The 15,581-nt window shown below is 38.1% G+C and overlaps 5 protein-coding genes across 5 annotated transcripts in view; 3 read left to right on the forward strand and 2 right to left on the reverse strand.

Annotated features, from left to right (window-relative positions):
• The first annotated feature begins 314 nt into the window (after nt 1-314).
• On the forward strand, nt 315-1,649 carry LOC105833296 (ER membrane protein complex subunit 6). Its single transcript, XM_012674934.3, has 5 exons — nt 315-473; nt 804-964; nt 1,030-1,122; nt 1,203-1,222; nt 1,407-1,649. Exons 1-5 carry the CDS (start codon nt 434-436, stop codon nt 1,435-1,437), a joined length of 345 nt encoding a protein of 114 aa, XP_012530388.1. The 5' UTR covers nt 315-433; the 3' UTR covers nt 1,438-1,649.
• A 131-nt stretch (nt 1,650-1,780) lies between these two features.
• LOC105833301 (excitatory amino acid transporter) lies at nt 1,781-5,583 on the reverse strand. Its single transcript, XM_012674943.3, has 9 exons — nt 5,501-5,583; nt 5,342-5,435; nt 4,960-5,158; nt 4,506-4,719; nt 4,140-4,424; nt 3,778-4,011; nt 3,085-3,279; nt 2,807-2,941; nt 1,781-2,719 (listed from the first exon to the last, which is right to left on the reverse strand). Exons 1-9 carry the CDS (start codon nt 5,581-5,583, stop codon nt 2,515-2,517), a joined length of 1,644 nt encoding a protein of 547 aa, XP_012530397.1. The 3' UTR covers nt 1,781-2,514.
• A 3,347-nt stretch (nt 5,584-8,930) lies between these two features.
• LOC118647059 overlaps nt 8,931-15,581 on the forward strand; it is a 47,458-nt gene continuing 40,807 nt past the window's right edge. Inside the window, exon 1 of the mRNA XM_036291238.1 lies at nt 8,931-9,134. The gene's annotated coding sequence lies outside the window, so the exon portion shown is untranslated. The remainder of the gene's footprint in view (nt 9,135-15,581) is intronic.
• LOC105833299 (5'-nucleotidase domain-containing protein 1) lies at nt 9,141-11,457 on the forward strand. The gene is made up of 2 exons (XM_012674941.3): nt 9,141-11,005; nt 11,350-11,457. The coding sequence occupies exon 1, from the start codon at nt 9,471-9,473 to the stop codon at nt 10,983-10,985; it is 1,515 nt and encodes a 504-aa protein (XP_012530395.1). The 5' UTR covers nt 9,141-9,470; the 3' UTR covers nt 10,986-11,005; nt 11,350-11,457.
• Nucleotides 11,857-14,443, reverse strand: LOC105833300 (acetyl-CoA acetyltransferase, cytosolic). Its single transcript, XM_012674942.3, has 8 exons — nt 14,272-14,443; nt 13,691-13,812; nt 13,400-13,512; nt 13,042-13,241; nt 12,730-12,959; nt 12,459-12,647; nt 12,187-12,349; nt 11,857-12,112 (listed from the first exon to the last, which is right to left on the reverse strand). The coding sequence occupies exons 1-8, from the start codon at nt 14,318-14,320 to the stop codon at nt 11,994-11,996; spliced, it is 1,185 nt and encodes a 394-aa protein (XP_012530396.1). The 5' UTR covers nt 14,321-14,443; the 3' UTR covers nt 11,857-11,993.

Consider the following 15,581-nt stretch of genomic DNA (forward strand, 5'->3'; position numbering starts at 1 on the left):
TTCAGGAAATAAATAAAGCACGATCTTACACACTATATACTACTTATATAGTTATACTACTTATAAGTTATTCTCTAACGAGTATAAAATTATAAAAAAGTATCAATCTTATTTGCATATTATGTGCCATTAAAAATTCAAAATTGTTAATAATCGATGGACATTTGATGAATGGTTGCTAAGCAATTGTCTATTGAGCAACTGCCAGCTGTTAACATTATATCCAATATGACATTGTTTCACTAGTTACGTGACTGTCTTTGAACTTGCCGCCGTCAATTGCCGCGAATGCGCAGAAGCCAACATGGCTTGGTAGGCGCAGCCGGAGCAGCTGATTCTGGCTGACTCGAGTCTGCTCGAGTCGCTGATTACAGTCACTGTACCTTTAATTTTTTTTCGCTCTTAGGTTAACGTCCCGTTAATTGACAAAGTGATGTTGGGGAAAATAAAAACGAAGCAAGAGAAAAGCGGGGGTAAGTGAAATGAAAATTAATTTCGAAAATAAATGCAACTGCGGTAAAAGTGAAAGTTTGAGGAATATCATACAGAATCTCCTGTAAGAGGTTATGTTTGTTATTTATTTATTTCACCGTAGCAGCATATACAATAGAATTCGCTGCTTATTTGTTTAGTCTGTAAAAATACAAACAATTAACTTCTCACGATTAATGAACCTTGTAGTTTAATAACTTTTCCGAGTTTTTATTTTTTTCAAAGAAGTTTCTGTTTACATCTCCAAGTAGAATATTAATTGCTAAACGGTGACCAAAGTACAGGTACTAAGTACGATTTGCGTGTTGTAGAGATCATCGCGTATAGCGAATCGGCAGTTGCGAACAATGCCGCGGTAGTAGAATATTGTAAGATTTCGATGGCAGCTTTGTCTGGTGGTACAGCTGGACTGCTAGGACTGACCGGATTGTACGGATTCGGATTTTATATCTTTGCTGTTTTCGGGTTGTGGGTAAGAGCACTGTGGTAATAGTTAACAACAATACTATATGTAATATTTCATGCGTATCCTCATAGGCAATGCTATTAATGAAAGCTGGTGGCCAGTGGAGGAAATATTTCATTAGCAGGCGGCATCTTTTAACCAGCGGGTTCTTTGGAGGGCTTTGCGTATCCTTTTCTAAACAATAATCTTTATTTTCAGGAGCTGTTCTATATTTTTTCCTTAACATGATTGCAACTTTTTACAGACATACGTTTTATTCTGGACGTATCCTTTTTCATGATATAATAATGATACTAGTAAAATTCCTGATAGTTGATTATTTGTCATTTTAAAATAACAATGTGTAACATAGCTGTAGATGTGCATATAAATCATTATATAAATTTCTTATAGATTACTTTATTTATATTAGATTTATTGCTATAAATTTCTTAATGATTATAAACAGATTTTTATATGGAATGGTTCACGTCTACTGAGAAGGAGAAGAGCAAATGACTCACAGCAATTGTGACCTCACGCAATTATTTAAATACGTAAAGTTGCATAATTACTATAAGACAGTCATTGTATTTATATTATTTAAGTCTTTTTTGGATGTTGACCAAATAAACGGTAAAGCGTTCACGTGATGTACAAGTCGATATGTGTATGTCGATATGTATATAGAATACACTTTTCATTAAAACGGCATTGTGGCATTTATTATTCAATATTTGAAGTAAATAAAAAATAGACAATATAAAAGCCAATGCAAAAGAAATATTATATATAGAAGCCATATTCTTTATTAGATGTATGATATATATCTATATATATATATTTGCATAATAAATTATTAATCACTGAATTACAATTATTTCCTGAAGTTTGCTAGTAACCAATAATATACATATACATATACATGCAACGGTTATGAACATTTTGTAAATAATCAATCATTATTTTAAACAATAATTAATATCATTTTTAATAACCATCATTTAAACATCTTTTAAATTTATTTGTGACGTAACATTTCCTTTTTAAATATTGTCGATCGATAAACATTTTAATTACTTTGATGACTTTTTTGCTAGATGCAATTTCTAATTATTTCTTGCATCATATATCTTTATTTTACTGTACACGATTATGTCTGTATTCATTCTTTGGTACTCTAAAGCAAAAAAGTCTCACGCACTAGGGGGAAAAATAAGAAATCGATATACAACTTTCAATAACTAACTTCGTTAGTTTGTACTTGATATGCTCACATTTTCTATTTCAGTTTTTAACGCCTTTATCCATTCGTCAGCTAACACTCGCTACAGAAACCTATATTCATATATTATTAAATAAGATCCAAATCGTACCTACAATGTTCTTAATAATTGTACATATAGCTTTTATTTGGATGTGTATTAAATTTATCTAACGGGAAAAACTGGATTTCGGCAGTGAAAGTCAATCGCATTATATATATTTAACACACGGACGAGTAGTAGTTCTTGCGAACTGACGGATAAAATTCCCTTTCGGCGAAACAACATTACGACTTCACTGAGAACAGGTCCTCACATTTTTGTCTCTGAAGTTTGTTCATGCGCCCCGGTTTCCTCTCGACGAACCTCGGTAGCGATCTCGAGTGGTCTTCCGGTTTCCAAAATCTCTAGTTTCCTTTCCTCATCCATCTTATCGAGCTCCGCTTTACTTAAGTGATAAACTATACCAGCCCCGTAACCGTCGCCCAAAACGTTGATTGAAGTTCTGATCCGATCCCTTGAAGCAGAACAATTATTTTTATCGTTATAATTATAATTATATGGCTCTAATCTTATTGATTAATAATAGGCATGTAAAACGTACAACATCCAATCGATAGCGAATAACAGGGAGACGTCGTTTGTGGGGAGACCCAAGGCAGTCAGCACCAACAGCATAGTGACCAGGGCTGCGCTAGGAATGCTTGCAGCTCCAATGCTTGCCAAAGTAGCTGTAAGACTGTAAAAAGAACAATCTTGAAGGAGAAAATTCAAGTTCTTTTAATTAAAAAAATACATTGATATCCTTTCTTTCAATTGCAGCTCAAAATAGTTTAAAATGATTAGCAGTTTGAAAAAGAAAGAAAATCGTGTTCTATTCACCTGACAGTAATGACTTCAACGAATCCCAATGAGATTCCATTCAATTGTGCGATGAAGATCGCGGCTACGGCTTCGTAAAGAGCTGTGCCATCCATATTTACAGTTGCACCGACCGCCACAACAAAACGTGTCACTCGTGGATCGATCTTGTTATTTTCTTCGAGACAGCGGAAAGTCAGAGGCAAGGTCGCTGCACTATAAGCCATTATATCGATTATGTCTTTGCTATTACGTCATTATTACGTTTAATGTTTAATAAGTTGGTCATAATAAGAAAGTTGAATTTTATATACAATTGATTTTATATACAATTGATTCCATAAATATAAATCGATGATGTTATAAATTTTTAATTAATTTTAAAATAATTTCTGAAGTAAACCTTGAATTAATTTCACGAAAAGAACGGTTTTGCTAAAAATTTAGCTGGATACAGATCTGAAAATAATTTTATTAAATTATTAAAATAATTATGTAGAACGCTCAAATTTGCTAGAATGTAATTAAAACTTTTTGCAGCATTGCTCATCATGCTTGAATGTTCTCTATCATTATTTTGATGGTTTAATAAAATTATTTTTAGATTTGTATCCAGCTAAATTTTTAGATACTTGAACTCTTCTTTCCTAATATTTACAATGATTGCGAAAAGTTAAAATTTATTTAAAAAATACTGAGCAGATGAATAATTACCTTGAAGCGGTTCCCAGCGCTGTTATCCAGGCTTGCATCATGCCTCTAAAGAACACCGCTGGATTCTTTCGGGTTATAAACCAATAAATCAGTGGCAGCGTAATGATCGCGTGGATCATCAAGCCTAGTATAACTGTCACCATGTACAGACCTAACATCTGGGCGGTTGCCGCCAAATTCGTGATTGACATGATTTTTCCAGCTATCAGGCACATAATTCCGAACGGAGAATACCTGCAGCGATTGCCGATTGCATTGTCGTAAAAGGGAAAATAGAACAGAAAGAAAGATTTGCATGTTGCAAATGCTTAAAAATAAAATTAAATAACGCGCGATGCGACAATAAATTATTTATTTCATACCAGACGACGACGATTGTGACGAGTTTCATGATAATGTCGTTCAGCACCACGAAAAAGTCCACCATCAGTTTGCCGCGTGGCCCTATCTGGCCCGCGAGCACGCCGAAGATGATGCAAAACACGATCATGCCCATCACGTTCGTACCGTCCTTGTAAACCAAGGTCGGCTCCATTATGTACTCGGTTTGATTAACGCCGCCGCTGATTACGACCACCTTTTTCTTCATGTAGGACGTTTGAACCTGCTGGAAGCACGCTTGCACTAGGTTCTCCGGCACCATGTTTCTGAGAACGAAAGATTACAGGGGATTTCAGGGCACGAAATTGTTAGGCGCGATGTACACGGAGGTGGCTTTTCCATATTACCGAATTATGTCGAGGATCGCGTCTACAGTGGAGACCTTCGTCTCCTCGGCCTTCACCACCGCCGCGACCGCGGTTTTGATTCGCGGGTCACCCGGATGGATCATCAGCACCATCGCGATGCCCACGATAGCGGCGAGAATCGTCGTTATCGAGTAGTACGTTAATGCTCTGATCCCTATCCTTCCTGATCTTTGGACATCCAGCTGTGCCATTCCTGAAATAAGCAAGTAACTCGTTTGTACCACAAAGAAGAACATGTAAGCGAGTCGCGGAAAGTTTTAAGCATATGATATTTCCACTGAATCCAACACAAAAAGCTGGCACTCAAATTTTAATTTTTAGTTCTTAATATATATATTTACATTAATAATATATTTAATAATTACACTTTGTCTTTTCTTCTCTCTTTCTGTTCATAGTCCTCAAGATCGAATTGTCGGTGAATTATAATTACCGGAAATTAACGACGAGATGATGAGTGGCAGGATAAACATCTTCAGCATCCGCATAAGAAGCTCTCCCGGGAAGCTGACGAGGGTTATAGATTGCGGTGTGAGATCCGCCAATCGACCCAGAAACCCCAGAACCAGACCCAGCAAAACTCCAGCGATGGTCAGTGCCAGTAGCATGTTACTTCCCATCCATTCTATTACCTATACGTTCCCCATAAGAACGCGCAATAAAATTTAATAGGCTTCTAACGCGTGATATTTTTCTTCCCCGAAAAAAAAAAATCCCTCGATAAAATTAAGATTCAACTTTTTAATCGTCTTCCGCGAAATTGAGAGTACGGTTACGTTACTATAAATATGATTCTTGAAAAAGACTTTACTGACCATGTGTAACCTGTCGAGCGCCGTCACTTTGTGCTGCGGTTCGGCCTCGACCTCTTCCTCGGACGTCATCTTCTCGATCTCCTCTACGCACGACCTGGAAGGCATTCCAGGTGAGAAGGAGCTCGAACTTTTTTAACAAAAGCGTAAGAAATCTTTTACGTGTGGCCGCCGGGCTCCTTCGCCTCCGTCGAGGTACCGCGGAGAACCGCAACCGCGCCGGAAATACGTTTCCCCAAAGACATCCTTCAAGCTTCCTCGAGGACACGTCGCTTCAAGATTTAAGGGTGAGACGTAGCACGAGGAATGTCGGGATATAAGGGCTTGCGAGTCTTCATCCCGCGGCCCTCGTGACGGCGCTAATATGCCTTTTCACGACACGAATCATCGTGAATTTTATTCAGACACCGAGACGTCGTCCATAATTTTTCTGGATCACCAAGTAATAGAGGAAACGTGTATATTAATCCCTCGTACGATTACTTCTCCTTAATGCAATTAAATTATCTGGGGCTCTACAGCGTTAAGAAATTAAAGAAAATATTTTAGTGCTTTCCTTTATTTCGCGAATCTAGAGAGAATGAATTTAGAATTTAAAACGCTTCCACGGTCATAGGAAAAAAAAACAAGTGCTTATTCGCGATTGTCTCCCTCGGACTGTCACGGTCCGCCTCCTCCGCGTCTGTTTTTCCTCTTCTTCGCGTTCTCCGGAAATTTTGCAGAAAATCAAACACAGCGAGGAAACGCCTCTACTCGCGTACGATTATCGGGGCACGTGCGCACAGCGTTCGGCAGCGCATCACGACACACGACGATCCTTTCGCGCGAACCACCGGGAACCGTCAGGGCGGTAAGCATTGCACACCGAAGAGCCGAACGCTGGTGGTCCCCCACGATGACCCTCGCCGCGGGGGGGAGGGGGGGACGGTTACGGGGTAAGACCCCGAAGGAGGTCACAACCGATCTATTACGTTCAGGATCATTGCACCGCAACACCATCGGTTGCGGGCGCGCGCGAGTGACATCCGCAGAGGCTCTTCCGACGATGCTTTTCGCGCGCGCGATCGACTGCCGAGAGATAGAGATCGGATAGATTTGCCTAGCCGCCGCCGCCGCGCCGGTGGGCTAGGTATCGCGCCGCGGCGTTGAGATCTGCCTGCAATCAGGCCGATAATGTGCCCCATCCAGGAAGTTGATTAGTGGGCGCGCTCGGGGGAGGGCCACGGGGAGACGAAAGGCGCGCACCGAAAGGGGGTAAAGGGGGAGACCAACCGGGTAGATGAACGGAGATGTATCGCGAGGAGAAAGAGAGACCGCTAGATCACAGGAAGAAGGCACTCATCGCGGCGGGTCGCACGGCACCGAATAATAAACGCCGAAGGGAGCAAAAATGCCGCTGCCCGATCTGCGTTTCGTAGAAACCGCCGCTTAACGTCGCCCGTACGTAAGGCACGTTAGATTGAAGGTATAGAGGAACGAAAGCGGAATGAGAGGATGAAGAGCTTCGAAGGGAGCTGAACGTTGTCTCTAACTAACGCGCATAACGGCCTGCATCGAATCTGGCAAATGCGACATGAAGTCGAGTACGATCCCCAGTAGATAAAATAAATATAATTATATTAATCCAATATATTATATACGACACAAATGAAATAATAATGAGATTTTTGATAATCGTATTATATAAAATATATATGTTTATTTACAAGATGAATGTTTTGTATTTTTAATAGAGATTTTATTATATTTTAAACAGTTACAAAGTATGCATCATTAGTGAATAGTGTTATAGTATTATACATATATGTATATTTTATATAGATCTATTACTTATTATTATCAAAATTATTTAAAATTATTAACGTGTCGATTTATATTAATTTTTTAGAATCTCTTTTTGCTTTTTTATCATCTGAACTGCATTATACTTTTTTTATTATATAAACTGTAAAATTATGCGTATCTAAAGTTCAAATATATTTTAAAACCATACCTAAAAAGCGTTATAAATCGCAATGTAAAATCTTAAAGTCAAAAGAAAATTTTAAGACATTTTTCAAATGACTTCAAAATATTACATAATGTTTTCCGGGACTTTATTTACCGTGTGTTATAATTAATTATATTCCATTCAGCTTTTTCGGCTATCCAATCTTTGTGAACAGATATAAGGTAACAGTTACGGAAATATAATATTTTGCGCGTGATTGTTTTAGATGCATGTAGGATACGACCATTTACAAGACCCCTTTGTATATCCGTTGGGAAGTAACCTAATTCCTCTAGCAATGACGGCTATATGAGTGACTATATATAGATTAACATCGGGTTCACGGTGGTAGTATAATACGAGGACAAATCGAATCTCTCCACGATAACGCATTTAACATCCCGCGTAATTTCTGATCGCAAAAGAGCGAGAGCAATTCGAGATGAAATTAATTAATGCATTCGAGAAAATTGAGTTATTACAATTGTCGTTGCTCGTGCATTCCATTTGCATAAATTCGACTTCACCTTCTATCATTATCTATCCCATGCGCTTCGCAGTGTTCTTCTTCGCATGATAAACGCTTCTTTTACGAGACCTATTCGAAGCAAATTATAAATTAACTGAAGTATTTTAATTTCAACAAAGTTGTAATCAAATTTTTTTTCTACTAGATACAGAATAATAATGTAGAACTGAATTTTCTCGATTGGCTACTTGACTCTACATGTTAGATATCAGTGCAAAATTGTGCTGGGAATTGGAGAAATGCGTTTGTCTTACCTGCAAATGATTGTGATCATTTTCAGATAAAGTAAATACAATTCTGTTAAACGTATAATAATTAAATATATTTCAGACGAAATAAATATAATTTTATTCTATAAAATTCTTCTGACATACAGCAAACGTTTCACGATGAGAATCCGATCGAATCATTTATTTTTACATAAACAGTTTTGTCCATAATTATGTTACATAATAGCGCAACTACAATCGAGAGGAGACAGAGTTAATTAAATATTAATCAAATGGAATGAAAAGTGTTAAATATTTTACAACAGCATTCAACATTTTATTTTTATTTTATATTAAAAATAAAAACTTTTATTATAAAGGAGAAGAATGAAGAAACTTTTCGCTTTTCACGTTTTAGAGAAAAAGATATGACCGTTATCCCGAAATTCGGTTTCGATTTACGCGCGTTTTTTCGCGCGACAGTCACATGATCCGTCACGTGGCTACAGTTTATTCCGCCGGCGGCGACGAAACATTTCATTTCGGTTTCACGCTCGCATTCGCGATGGACAGAGACACGAAACGTGAGAAGTACTTCCTCTACAACTCCCTGGCGATCCTGCTGAAGGCCGTGGTGAAGCACCGAACGACGGTGGACCTACGGAACGAGGCGACGGTCGTCGGCGTCGTCGATCATGCTGACCCGTAAGCGAACGTTTTTTTTTTGTTCTCACCGCGACCTGAAGTTGCCGCTAAAAATCAATATCGTTGCATTCGAAAGTTCGCGACGGGAAAGTTGACGAGTTCCGAGTAAAAAGATCGCGATCGCCGATATCCCTCTTCCCTTCCCCCCTCCGGGTAAAACTTTCCATCGATCCATCCGACCGCTCGATGTGAAACAATGCGATTCGCTCGTCTCTGAACGTGCCGCTCTCGTTTTCCTTTTTCAGATACATGAACGTCGTGATGAGGGACTGCGTCTTCACGGACCCGCGCGGGGACTCCTTCAGGTACGACATGTTCTTCGTGCACGCGAGGAACATCCGCAGTGTCCACGTCCCGCCGAACGTGAGTCTCATTTTCTACCTCGCAATTTTCCCCTTCCATGACGATGCCTCGGGCGCGAACATCTGATCTAGTCGCGCGTTTAGGTTAGGTTAGGTTAAGTGCCTCTCGTAAACCTGCGAAAACCTCTTCCCTTTTTGTCCCTTCTTTACGGCGTCTCGCTTAGGGTGTCTAGGATTTGGGTGTTTGGCGTTTTAGGGTTGCTCAGTCTGAAACTCCGAAAACGTGTCCGATCTGCGACTTTCCTGCCGGCATGCGCCGCTCCGTATAACTTAATTATACACAAAGTTGTAAAGAGTTACGTAAATACGTCAATTATCATTATGTTGAAATCACGTGATGATTAGAAACCTACTTTTACGTGATACCGTTAAAGACGTAGGTCTTCACTATCGTATCGTCAGATCGTATACACGCGGACATTCCGTTCATAAAAAACACGTAACAACCGGCAAATCGGAGGTCCCTCCAGATTCGATCGTGCGTACAATTTCTAACAGCGGACACGATCTCACGACGTTCAGCAGAAGTGACATCGCCAGGAACGACATGGACGGATCGTCGTTCAAGTTCACGGATTACGATTGCATCGGTTTCGACCTGGACAACACCCTACTGCGCTACAACGTGACGAACTTGGTGCACATGGAGTACGAGATACTGGCCAGATTCCTGGTGGACAAGCGCGGTTACAGCGGAAAGCGTTTGCTGGCGCCGTTGACAGACGATGACCTGGACTTTTTGCAGAAGGGATTGCTACTGGACCTGGAGCGGGGAAACGTGCTCAGGGTGAGCCCGGACGGCGTCATTCGCCGTGCGTGCCACGGCTCGCGTCTGTTGAACGTGGAACAGATAAGGGAGATATATCCTGAGCAGAGATGGGAGGCGACGGATGCTTTTTGTCGCGACTCACTGGAGACCTGGAACGGTCCTCTGTCCGAGAAAGTCAGGGGCCTGTTGGATTACTTCGACATAGTGACGAGCATCGCGTTCGCGCGGGTCGTAGACACGCTCGACGAGGAGCATGGATCCCCCTTGGACAAGTACGATAGCTGGATTGACATAAAGGATGGACTGGTTTACATGTTTATTAAAGAGCATTTCGACACGGGCGAGGGAATTTTCGGCTATATCAAGAAAAATCCGGAGAAGTATTTGCGCAAATGCAGCACGGACACAATTTCGTGGTTGAGAGAAGTGAAAAAGAAAGCCGTGACCTTCCTTATTACCGGATCGCACGTGAATTTCGCGAATTTCACTGCGAGCTACGCTCTCGGGGAGGACTGGCGGTCCCTTTTCGATATCGTGGTGTGTTACGCGAGAAAACCAGGCTTTTTTAGCAGTAATCGATCATTTTTCGACATTGAAAACAACAATGAAACGAATGTCGCGAGCCGGGAATTGAAACGGGGTGAGATATACAGTCAGGGAAACTGGAATGATCTATTAAAATTTTTCGCACGTATAACGGGAAAAACTAATCAGCGATGTGTATACATTGGTGATAATCTTATACAAGACATTTACGCGCCGAGTGCATTCACACGTTGCGATACGGTAGCCGTAATCGAGGAACTAACGTCGGAAGGGATGCTCCATCACGCTTCGACTCATCCGGATGAGAAGATACTGAATTCGAAGCTTTGGGGGTCTTACTTTTGCTTAAAAGATTCGACAATCAACGAAGATTCTCTTTGGGGAAATATGATAAAGAAATATGCAAAGCTGTGCATACCAGATATCAGTTTGATAACGCAGAGACCATTACATGAGCCTATCCCTTGTTTCGACAAGGATGGAAAGTTATATCGCGGATATCATCCTGCTGTACCACTTAGTATATCAGCCATGTGATGGGTGGGAAAATCAGGATTGTATGTTGCATCATCTGTAACAAAGAAATAATTTTTATCTTTTCAGGGAACCTTACAAGTAGAAATTAGAAATATTTGAGGTGTTTAACTTTTGATTTTTAAATATAGGATTATGTTGCATCATTTGTAACAAAGAGAACATTCTTATCTTTTCAGATGGTCAGCTTGTAATTTTTAAATATATATATATATATATATATATATATAAATGTGCTTTATATGCTTTTTTAAAGACATTGAGATTTGTTTAATATTATTGTCGAAAAACAAGAATCCAATAAAATATTTAGAGAAATTTATATTCACGTGTGCACACATCTAATTAAGACATGTTATAATTTAAGATACGGATTATCCCAGCTATCAAGGAACAGTTAAAGCGCCTGAGGCGACCTTCAAGGGAAATGATAGATAGGAAACAGACTTTCAGAACAAAACGTATCCAGAAAAAACAACAGGAAGGCCTCGCAGATGTAGAACAAATTTTAGAGGATAGAAATACAACCGAAATTATAGAGAACAAAGATAAATGAGACTTTTATTAAAATATAGTATATTGTGATTTCAGAGTATTTGTTTTATAACATTAAATAATATTAAAGATCGTATTTTCTTACATACGATTGGTTTCATTATTTGCAATTTTATAACTTTTATAATTTATTTTTATGGAATGTTTATATTTTCTGATCTGACAGCCTGTAATATTTTATACAATTAACATTTTAATATTTTTTAAATGTAAAATTCTGTAATAAAATATATATTACAAAAATATTAAATTAAATTACTTCTAAGGAGGGATTGGATAACGAAATATTCAGATCACAAAATTAAATAAACGAACGATATATGCAACATAGCAATAAATACCCCTTTATTCGATGTATAACATAAGAAGGCCATTTTTTTATCGAGAAATTTAATAAAAATATAACAAACTTTATATATGTATGTATATATTACATATAAATAGAGAAGACATTCGTTATTTTCTTTCAATAGCAATAGCGATACCCATTCCCCCACCTATACACAAGGTCGCGACACCCTTTTTCTTTCCTGTCCTTTCTAAAGTATGTAACAGTGTAACCAGTATTCTTGTACCTGAAACACACACCAACAATTTTGTCACACAAAATAAGAATTCTCGTGAAATCTGAGCATTAACATATATATACCTGACATGCCAACAGGATGACCTAATGCGATAGCACCGCCGTTTACATTAACTTTCTCAGGATCCAAACCAAGCTCTTGAACACACACGATAGCTTGTGCGGCGAAGGCCTCATTCAGCTCATAAATATCCACTTCCTCTTTTGTCCAGTTCGCTTTCTTTAACTGAAATATTATTATATATATATTTCTAATCATATAAGATCATTTGCGTCGAAATAAAAGCGAATGAAATAAGCAGAAATATATCAATGTAAATGTTGAAAATACTAACAACTAATTTAACAGCCTCGATGGGCCCAACGCCCATAATTCTAGGGTCAACTCCAACCTGAGCAAATGAAACAATACTGGCTAATGGTGAAATTCCTCTATTTGCAGCAGTTTCTTCGGACATGAGCACTACAGCAGCTGCACCATCGTTTATACCAGACGCGTTGCCAGCAGTAACTGTCCCATTGTTCTAAATGAAAACAGAATAACTTTAAATATATTATATTCTTATCATAGTTTTGTATTAAACATATAAAATAATCTTTACGTACTGGTTTAAACGCTGGTTTTAACTTTGCAAGCTTCTCCATGGTCGTTCCAAATTTCGGGAATTCGTCTTTAGATACAACGACAGATTCCTTTTTACTTGCAATGGTCACTGGGATGATTTCTTTCTCGAAATATCCAGCGTTGATAGCAACCTCTGTTTTCTGTTGAGATTTGCTGGCGTAAGAATCCTGTGCCTCTCTAGTTATTGCATATTTTTCAGCAAGATTTTCAGCTAGTAATCAATTAGTAATAAAAATGACATTAAATTCGTGTTTTTCTAGTACAACAATAGTTACAGTATTTTTATTCATTACCTGTCATTGCCATATGAATATTATGAAAGGCGTCCGTTAAACAATCCTCCAGTAGTGTATCCATTAAATTGCAATTTCCAAATTTTAATCCGTTTCTGAGATAAGTAGCATGTGGCGCTCTACTCATATTTTCCTGACCACCAGCCACAACTATATCGCTTTCTCCTGATTTTATATTACAGTAACCAGTCATTACAGACCTACATGGGACATTACATAAAATGTTATTTCAAACTGACGGTTGTTTGTACATAAATATGTATATATTATAATGTTATTTTAAATCAATAGTTGTTTGTACATAATTATGTCATCATAATAGAAAAACACTAATGGCATAGACCAAATGGACACGTACTTCAAACCTGAACCACACAACATATTCACTTGGTAAGCAGGTATATGAATGGGTATGCCAGCGTGTATTGCCGCTTGTCTTGCAGGATTTTGACCTTCAGACGCAGTAAGTATCTTAAAAAAAGCAATAAGAATGCATGTCTCCTGCCTATAAATCTAACTCCACTTGGAAATATACATATATTTTACATATTTAAATATATTGTAAATATTGAGCTCTACCTCTGTTCGAACAAGGTACATCTTTAATTATTTATGCATACAAATATATGTCGTGTAGAATTATAAATACCTGTCCCATGATAACTTCAGAAACATCTGATCCTTTCAGTCCAGCTCTTACCAGACTCTCCTTGATGGCGATACTTCCTAGTTCTGATGCTTTCAACGAAGCTAAGGACCCACAATATGATCCTACAAATTACAATGAATTTAGTTATTAAACAATTATATAAGTTTTACACTTGCATTTTTTCTAAGAATAATATTCTGTAGAAATAAAAGATAAAAAATAAGATGTATTCTCGCTTTATCAGTGTACTGCTTCATTTTGTTACCAAAACGTTATGTTTTTACAAAGTGTTTTTTATTGAATAATCGCAACAAAAGTTTTTTATGTATATATTGTATATGCATGTATACGAAATTACATTTTATATAAGAGATATAACCTGGATAAACGTCCGGAAAAGGACTTATTAAATTTTTATCGCTTATGGAACGGATCGTCCGCAAAATATCTTCGAATCTACTTTGCCGGCTTAATTCAAATTCAAATCTCGCAATTGTTTATATTCAATTAATTTAAACATAGCAAATTGTTACGCGAAATTTCATCAGTTGGCCGCACGTATCGTTCCTCTCGTATATTACCTATAGGTGTCCTAACGGCGGACACTATGACCACGGTGCGATCGCTCATTTTTCACGAAGAAGCTGTGGCAAACAGGTACAACCGAACCTACGAAAAAACACACGAAGACTGCCGCGCGTCTTGCCTGCCTAACGGAATTATGCTGCACTGACGACGTGTACCAGGAGCGGCGATATTGTGAAAGTGTGTCATGCTGTGCGTGCACTTGCGCGCGCAGAAGGAAAAGCGGAGGAGATCGAGGGAGGGGGAAGCTCTTGCTAGCCTATATTTTGTGGTTTTTGAGAATTTCGCGGAAATAAATGTACGAAATGTGTGGCATTTTATCAATCTGAGTAAGTGGAACTGCTAAAATCGAGCAATGGAGAGGAATGAGTACGTACATGTAAAATGACAGGCTATAACTCGTGACGCAAGTACACGATAATATTTAAGGAATAATGACTGTGGCGTATGAGGAAATAATATTGAAAAATGTAATGACTTTTGCTTAAGTTCTTCCCGTTTCTTGCAGTAATCTAATCTTAATTAAGACATACATATTAGAACAAATTAAAATAAACATATTAGTTGAGCTAGCATATTTTTACATATGTCATTTGTAGGGAATATACTATTTAAGAAATATAATGTTTAAAAATAATATTATTGTAACATTGGATTGCCAAATTTACTGAGCAAATAATTTCTTTTTAAAACTGCAGTAAAATAGGCACATTTGTTGCGATCATTTGTTTACTTTTAATCCCAGGTTTGCAAACAAATGCAATGTTAGCGCGCTATTTGTCACTATTCTATTCTTTTTTACATATAATAAAAAATCAAACAATGAACAGAACGTATATATAAGAAAAAAGAAATGAATAAATAATAGCGTGTTATCTCAGGCAAGTTTTTATAATTCATCGCGTAATCACTCGTATTTCATGTGGTTGATGTCAATGAATAAAAAAACTTTTTTATGAATTTTAATGTGAGCCAAAGCGTTGAGATCAGACTGAATGTTAAACGGAATCGAAAAATGTCAGATGTTATACAAAGCTAGACGCACGTAAAAATGTTGTAGCAAGTAGATGGGTCAAAGAATTTAAATGGACTGACAAAAGAGCCTGGAGGTATTGCATTGGTCGCGATGAAACACAATGTTCGTCGTAAGATTATAAAAAACGTCGTAAGATTATTATATAAAAAAAAAAAAAACTGAACTTAAGGAACTTATTAAAATATTAATGAGGCGTGCGGAAGAAATATCGAGAAAACTCCAGCCGGACGAGGCGCGAGGCTTAAGCGACGATACTCGTCGACGCTGACA

This window comes from Monomorium pharaonis, chromosome 8, assembly GCF_013373865.1.
Source record: "Monomorium pharaonis isolate MP-MQ-018 chromosome 8, ASM1337386v2, whole genome shotgun sequence".
Classification (NCBI taxonomy): domain Eukaryota; kingdom Metazoa; phylum Arthropoda; class Insecta; order Hymenoptera; family Formicidae; genus Monomorium; species Monomorium pharaonis.

Bases quoted from the DNA above. Each gene is read 5' to 3' on its own strand.
- LOC105833301 (XM_012674943.3), bottom strand. From the start codon at position 5,583: ATGTCTTTGGGGAAACGTATTTCCGGCGCGGTTGCGGTTCTCCGCGGT. The intron at 4,425-4,505 runs GTAATATGGAAA...TTTCGTTCTCAG, and splicing joins GCGATCCTCGACATAATTCG to AAACATGGTGCCGGAGAACC. The intron at 2,942-3,084 runs GTGAATAGAACA...TTCTTTTTACAG, and splicing joins GTTGAAGTCATTACTGTCAG to TCTTACAGCTACTTTGGCAA.
- LOC105833299 (XM_012674941.3), top strand. From the start codon at position 9,471: ATGATTAGAAACCTACTTTTACGTGATACCGTTAAAGACGTAGGTCTT.
- LOC105833300 (XM_012674942.3), bottom strand. From the start codon at position 14,320: ATGAGCGATCGCACCGTGGTCATAGTGTCCGCCGTTAGGACACCTATA. The intron at 13,242-13,399 runs GTACGTGTCCAT...TGTCCCATGTAG, and splicing joins TTGTGTGGTTCAGGTTTGAA to GTCTGTAATGACTGGTTACT. The intron at 12,113-12,186 runs GTATATATATGT...TGTGTGTTTCAG, and splicing joins TCATCCTGTTGGCATGTCAG to GTACAAGAATACTGGTTACA.
- LOC105833296 (XM_012674934.3), top strand. From the start codon at position 434: ATGTTGGGGAAAATAAAAACGAAGCAAGAGAAAAGCGGGG. The intron at 965-1,029 runs GTAAGAGCACTG...GTATCCTCATAG, and splicing joins TTGCTGTTTTCGGGTTGTGG to GCAATGCTATTAATGAAAGC. The intron at 1,223-1,406 runs GTATCCTTTTTC...GATTATAAACAG, and splicing joins ACATACGTTTTATTCTGGAC to ATTTTTATATGGAATGGTTC.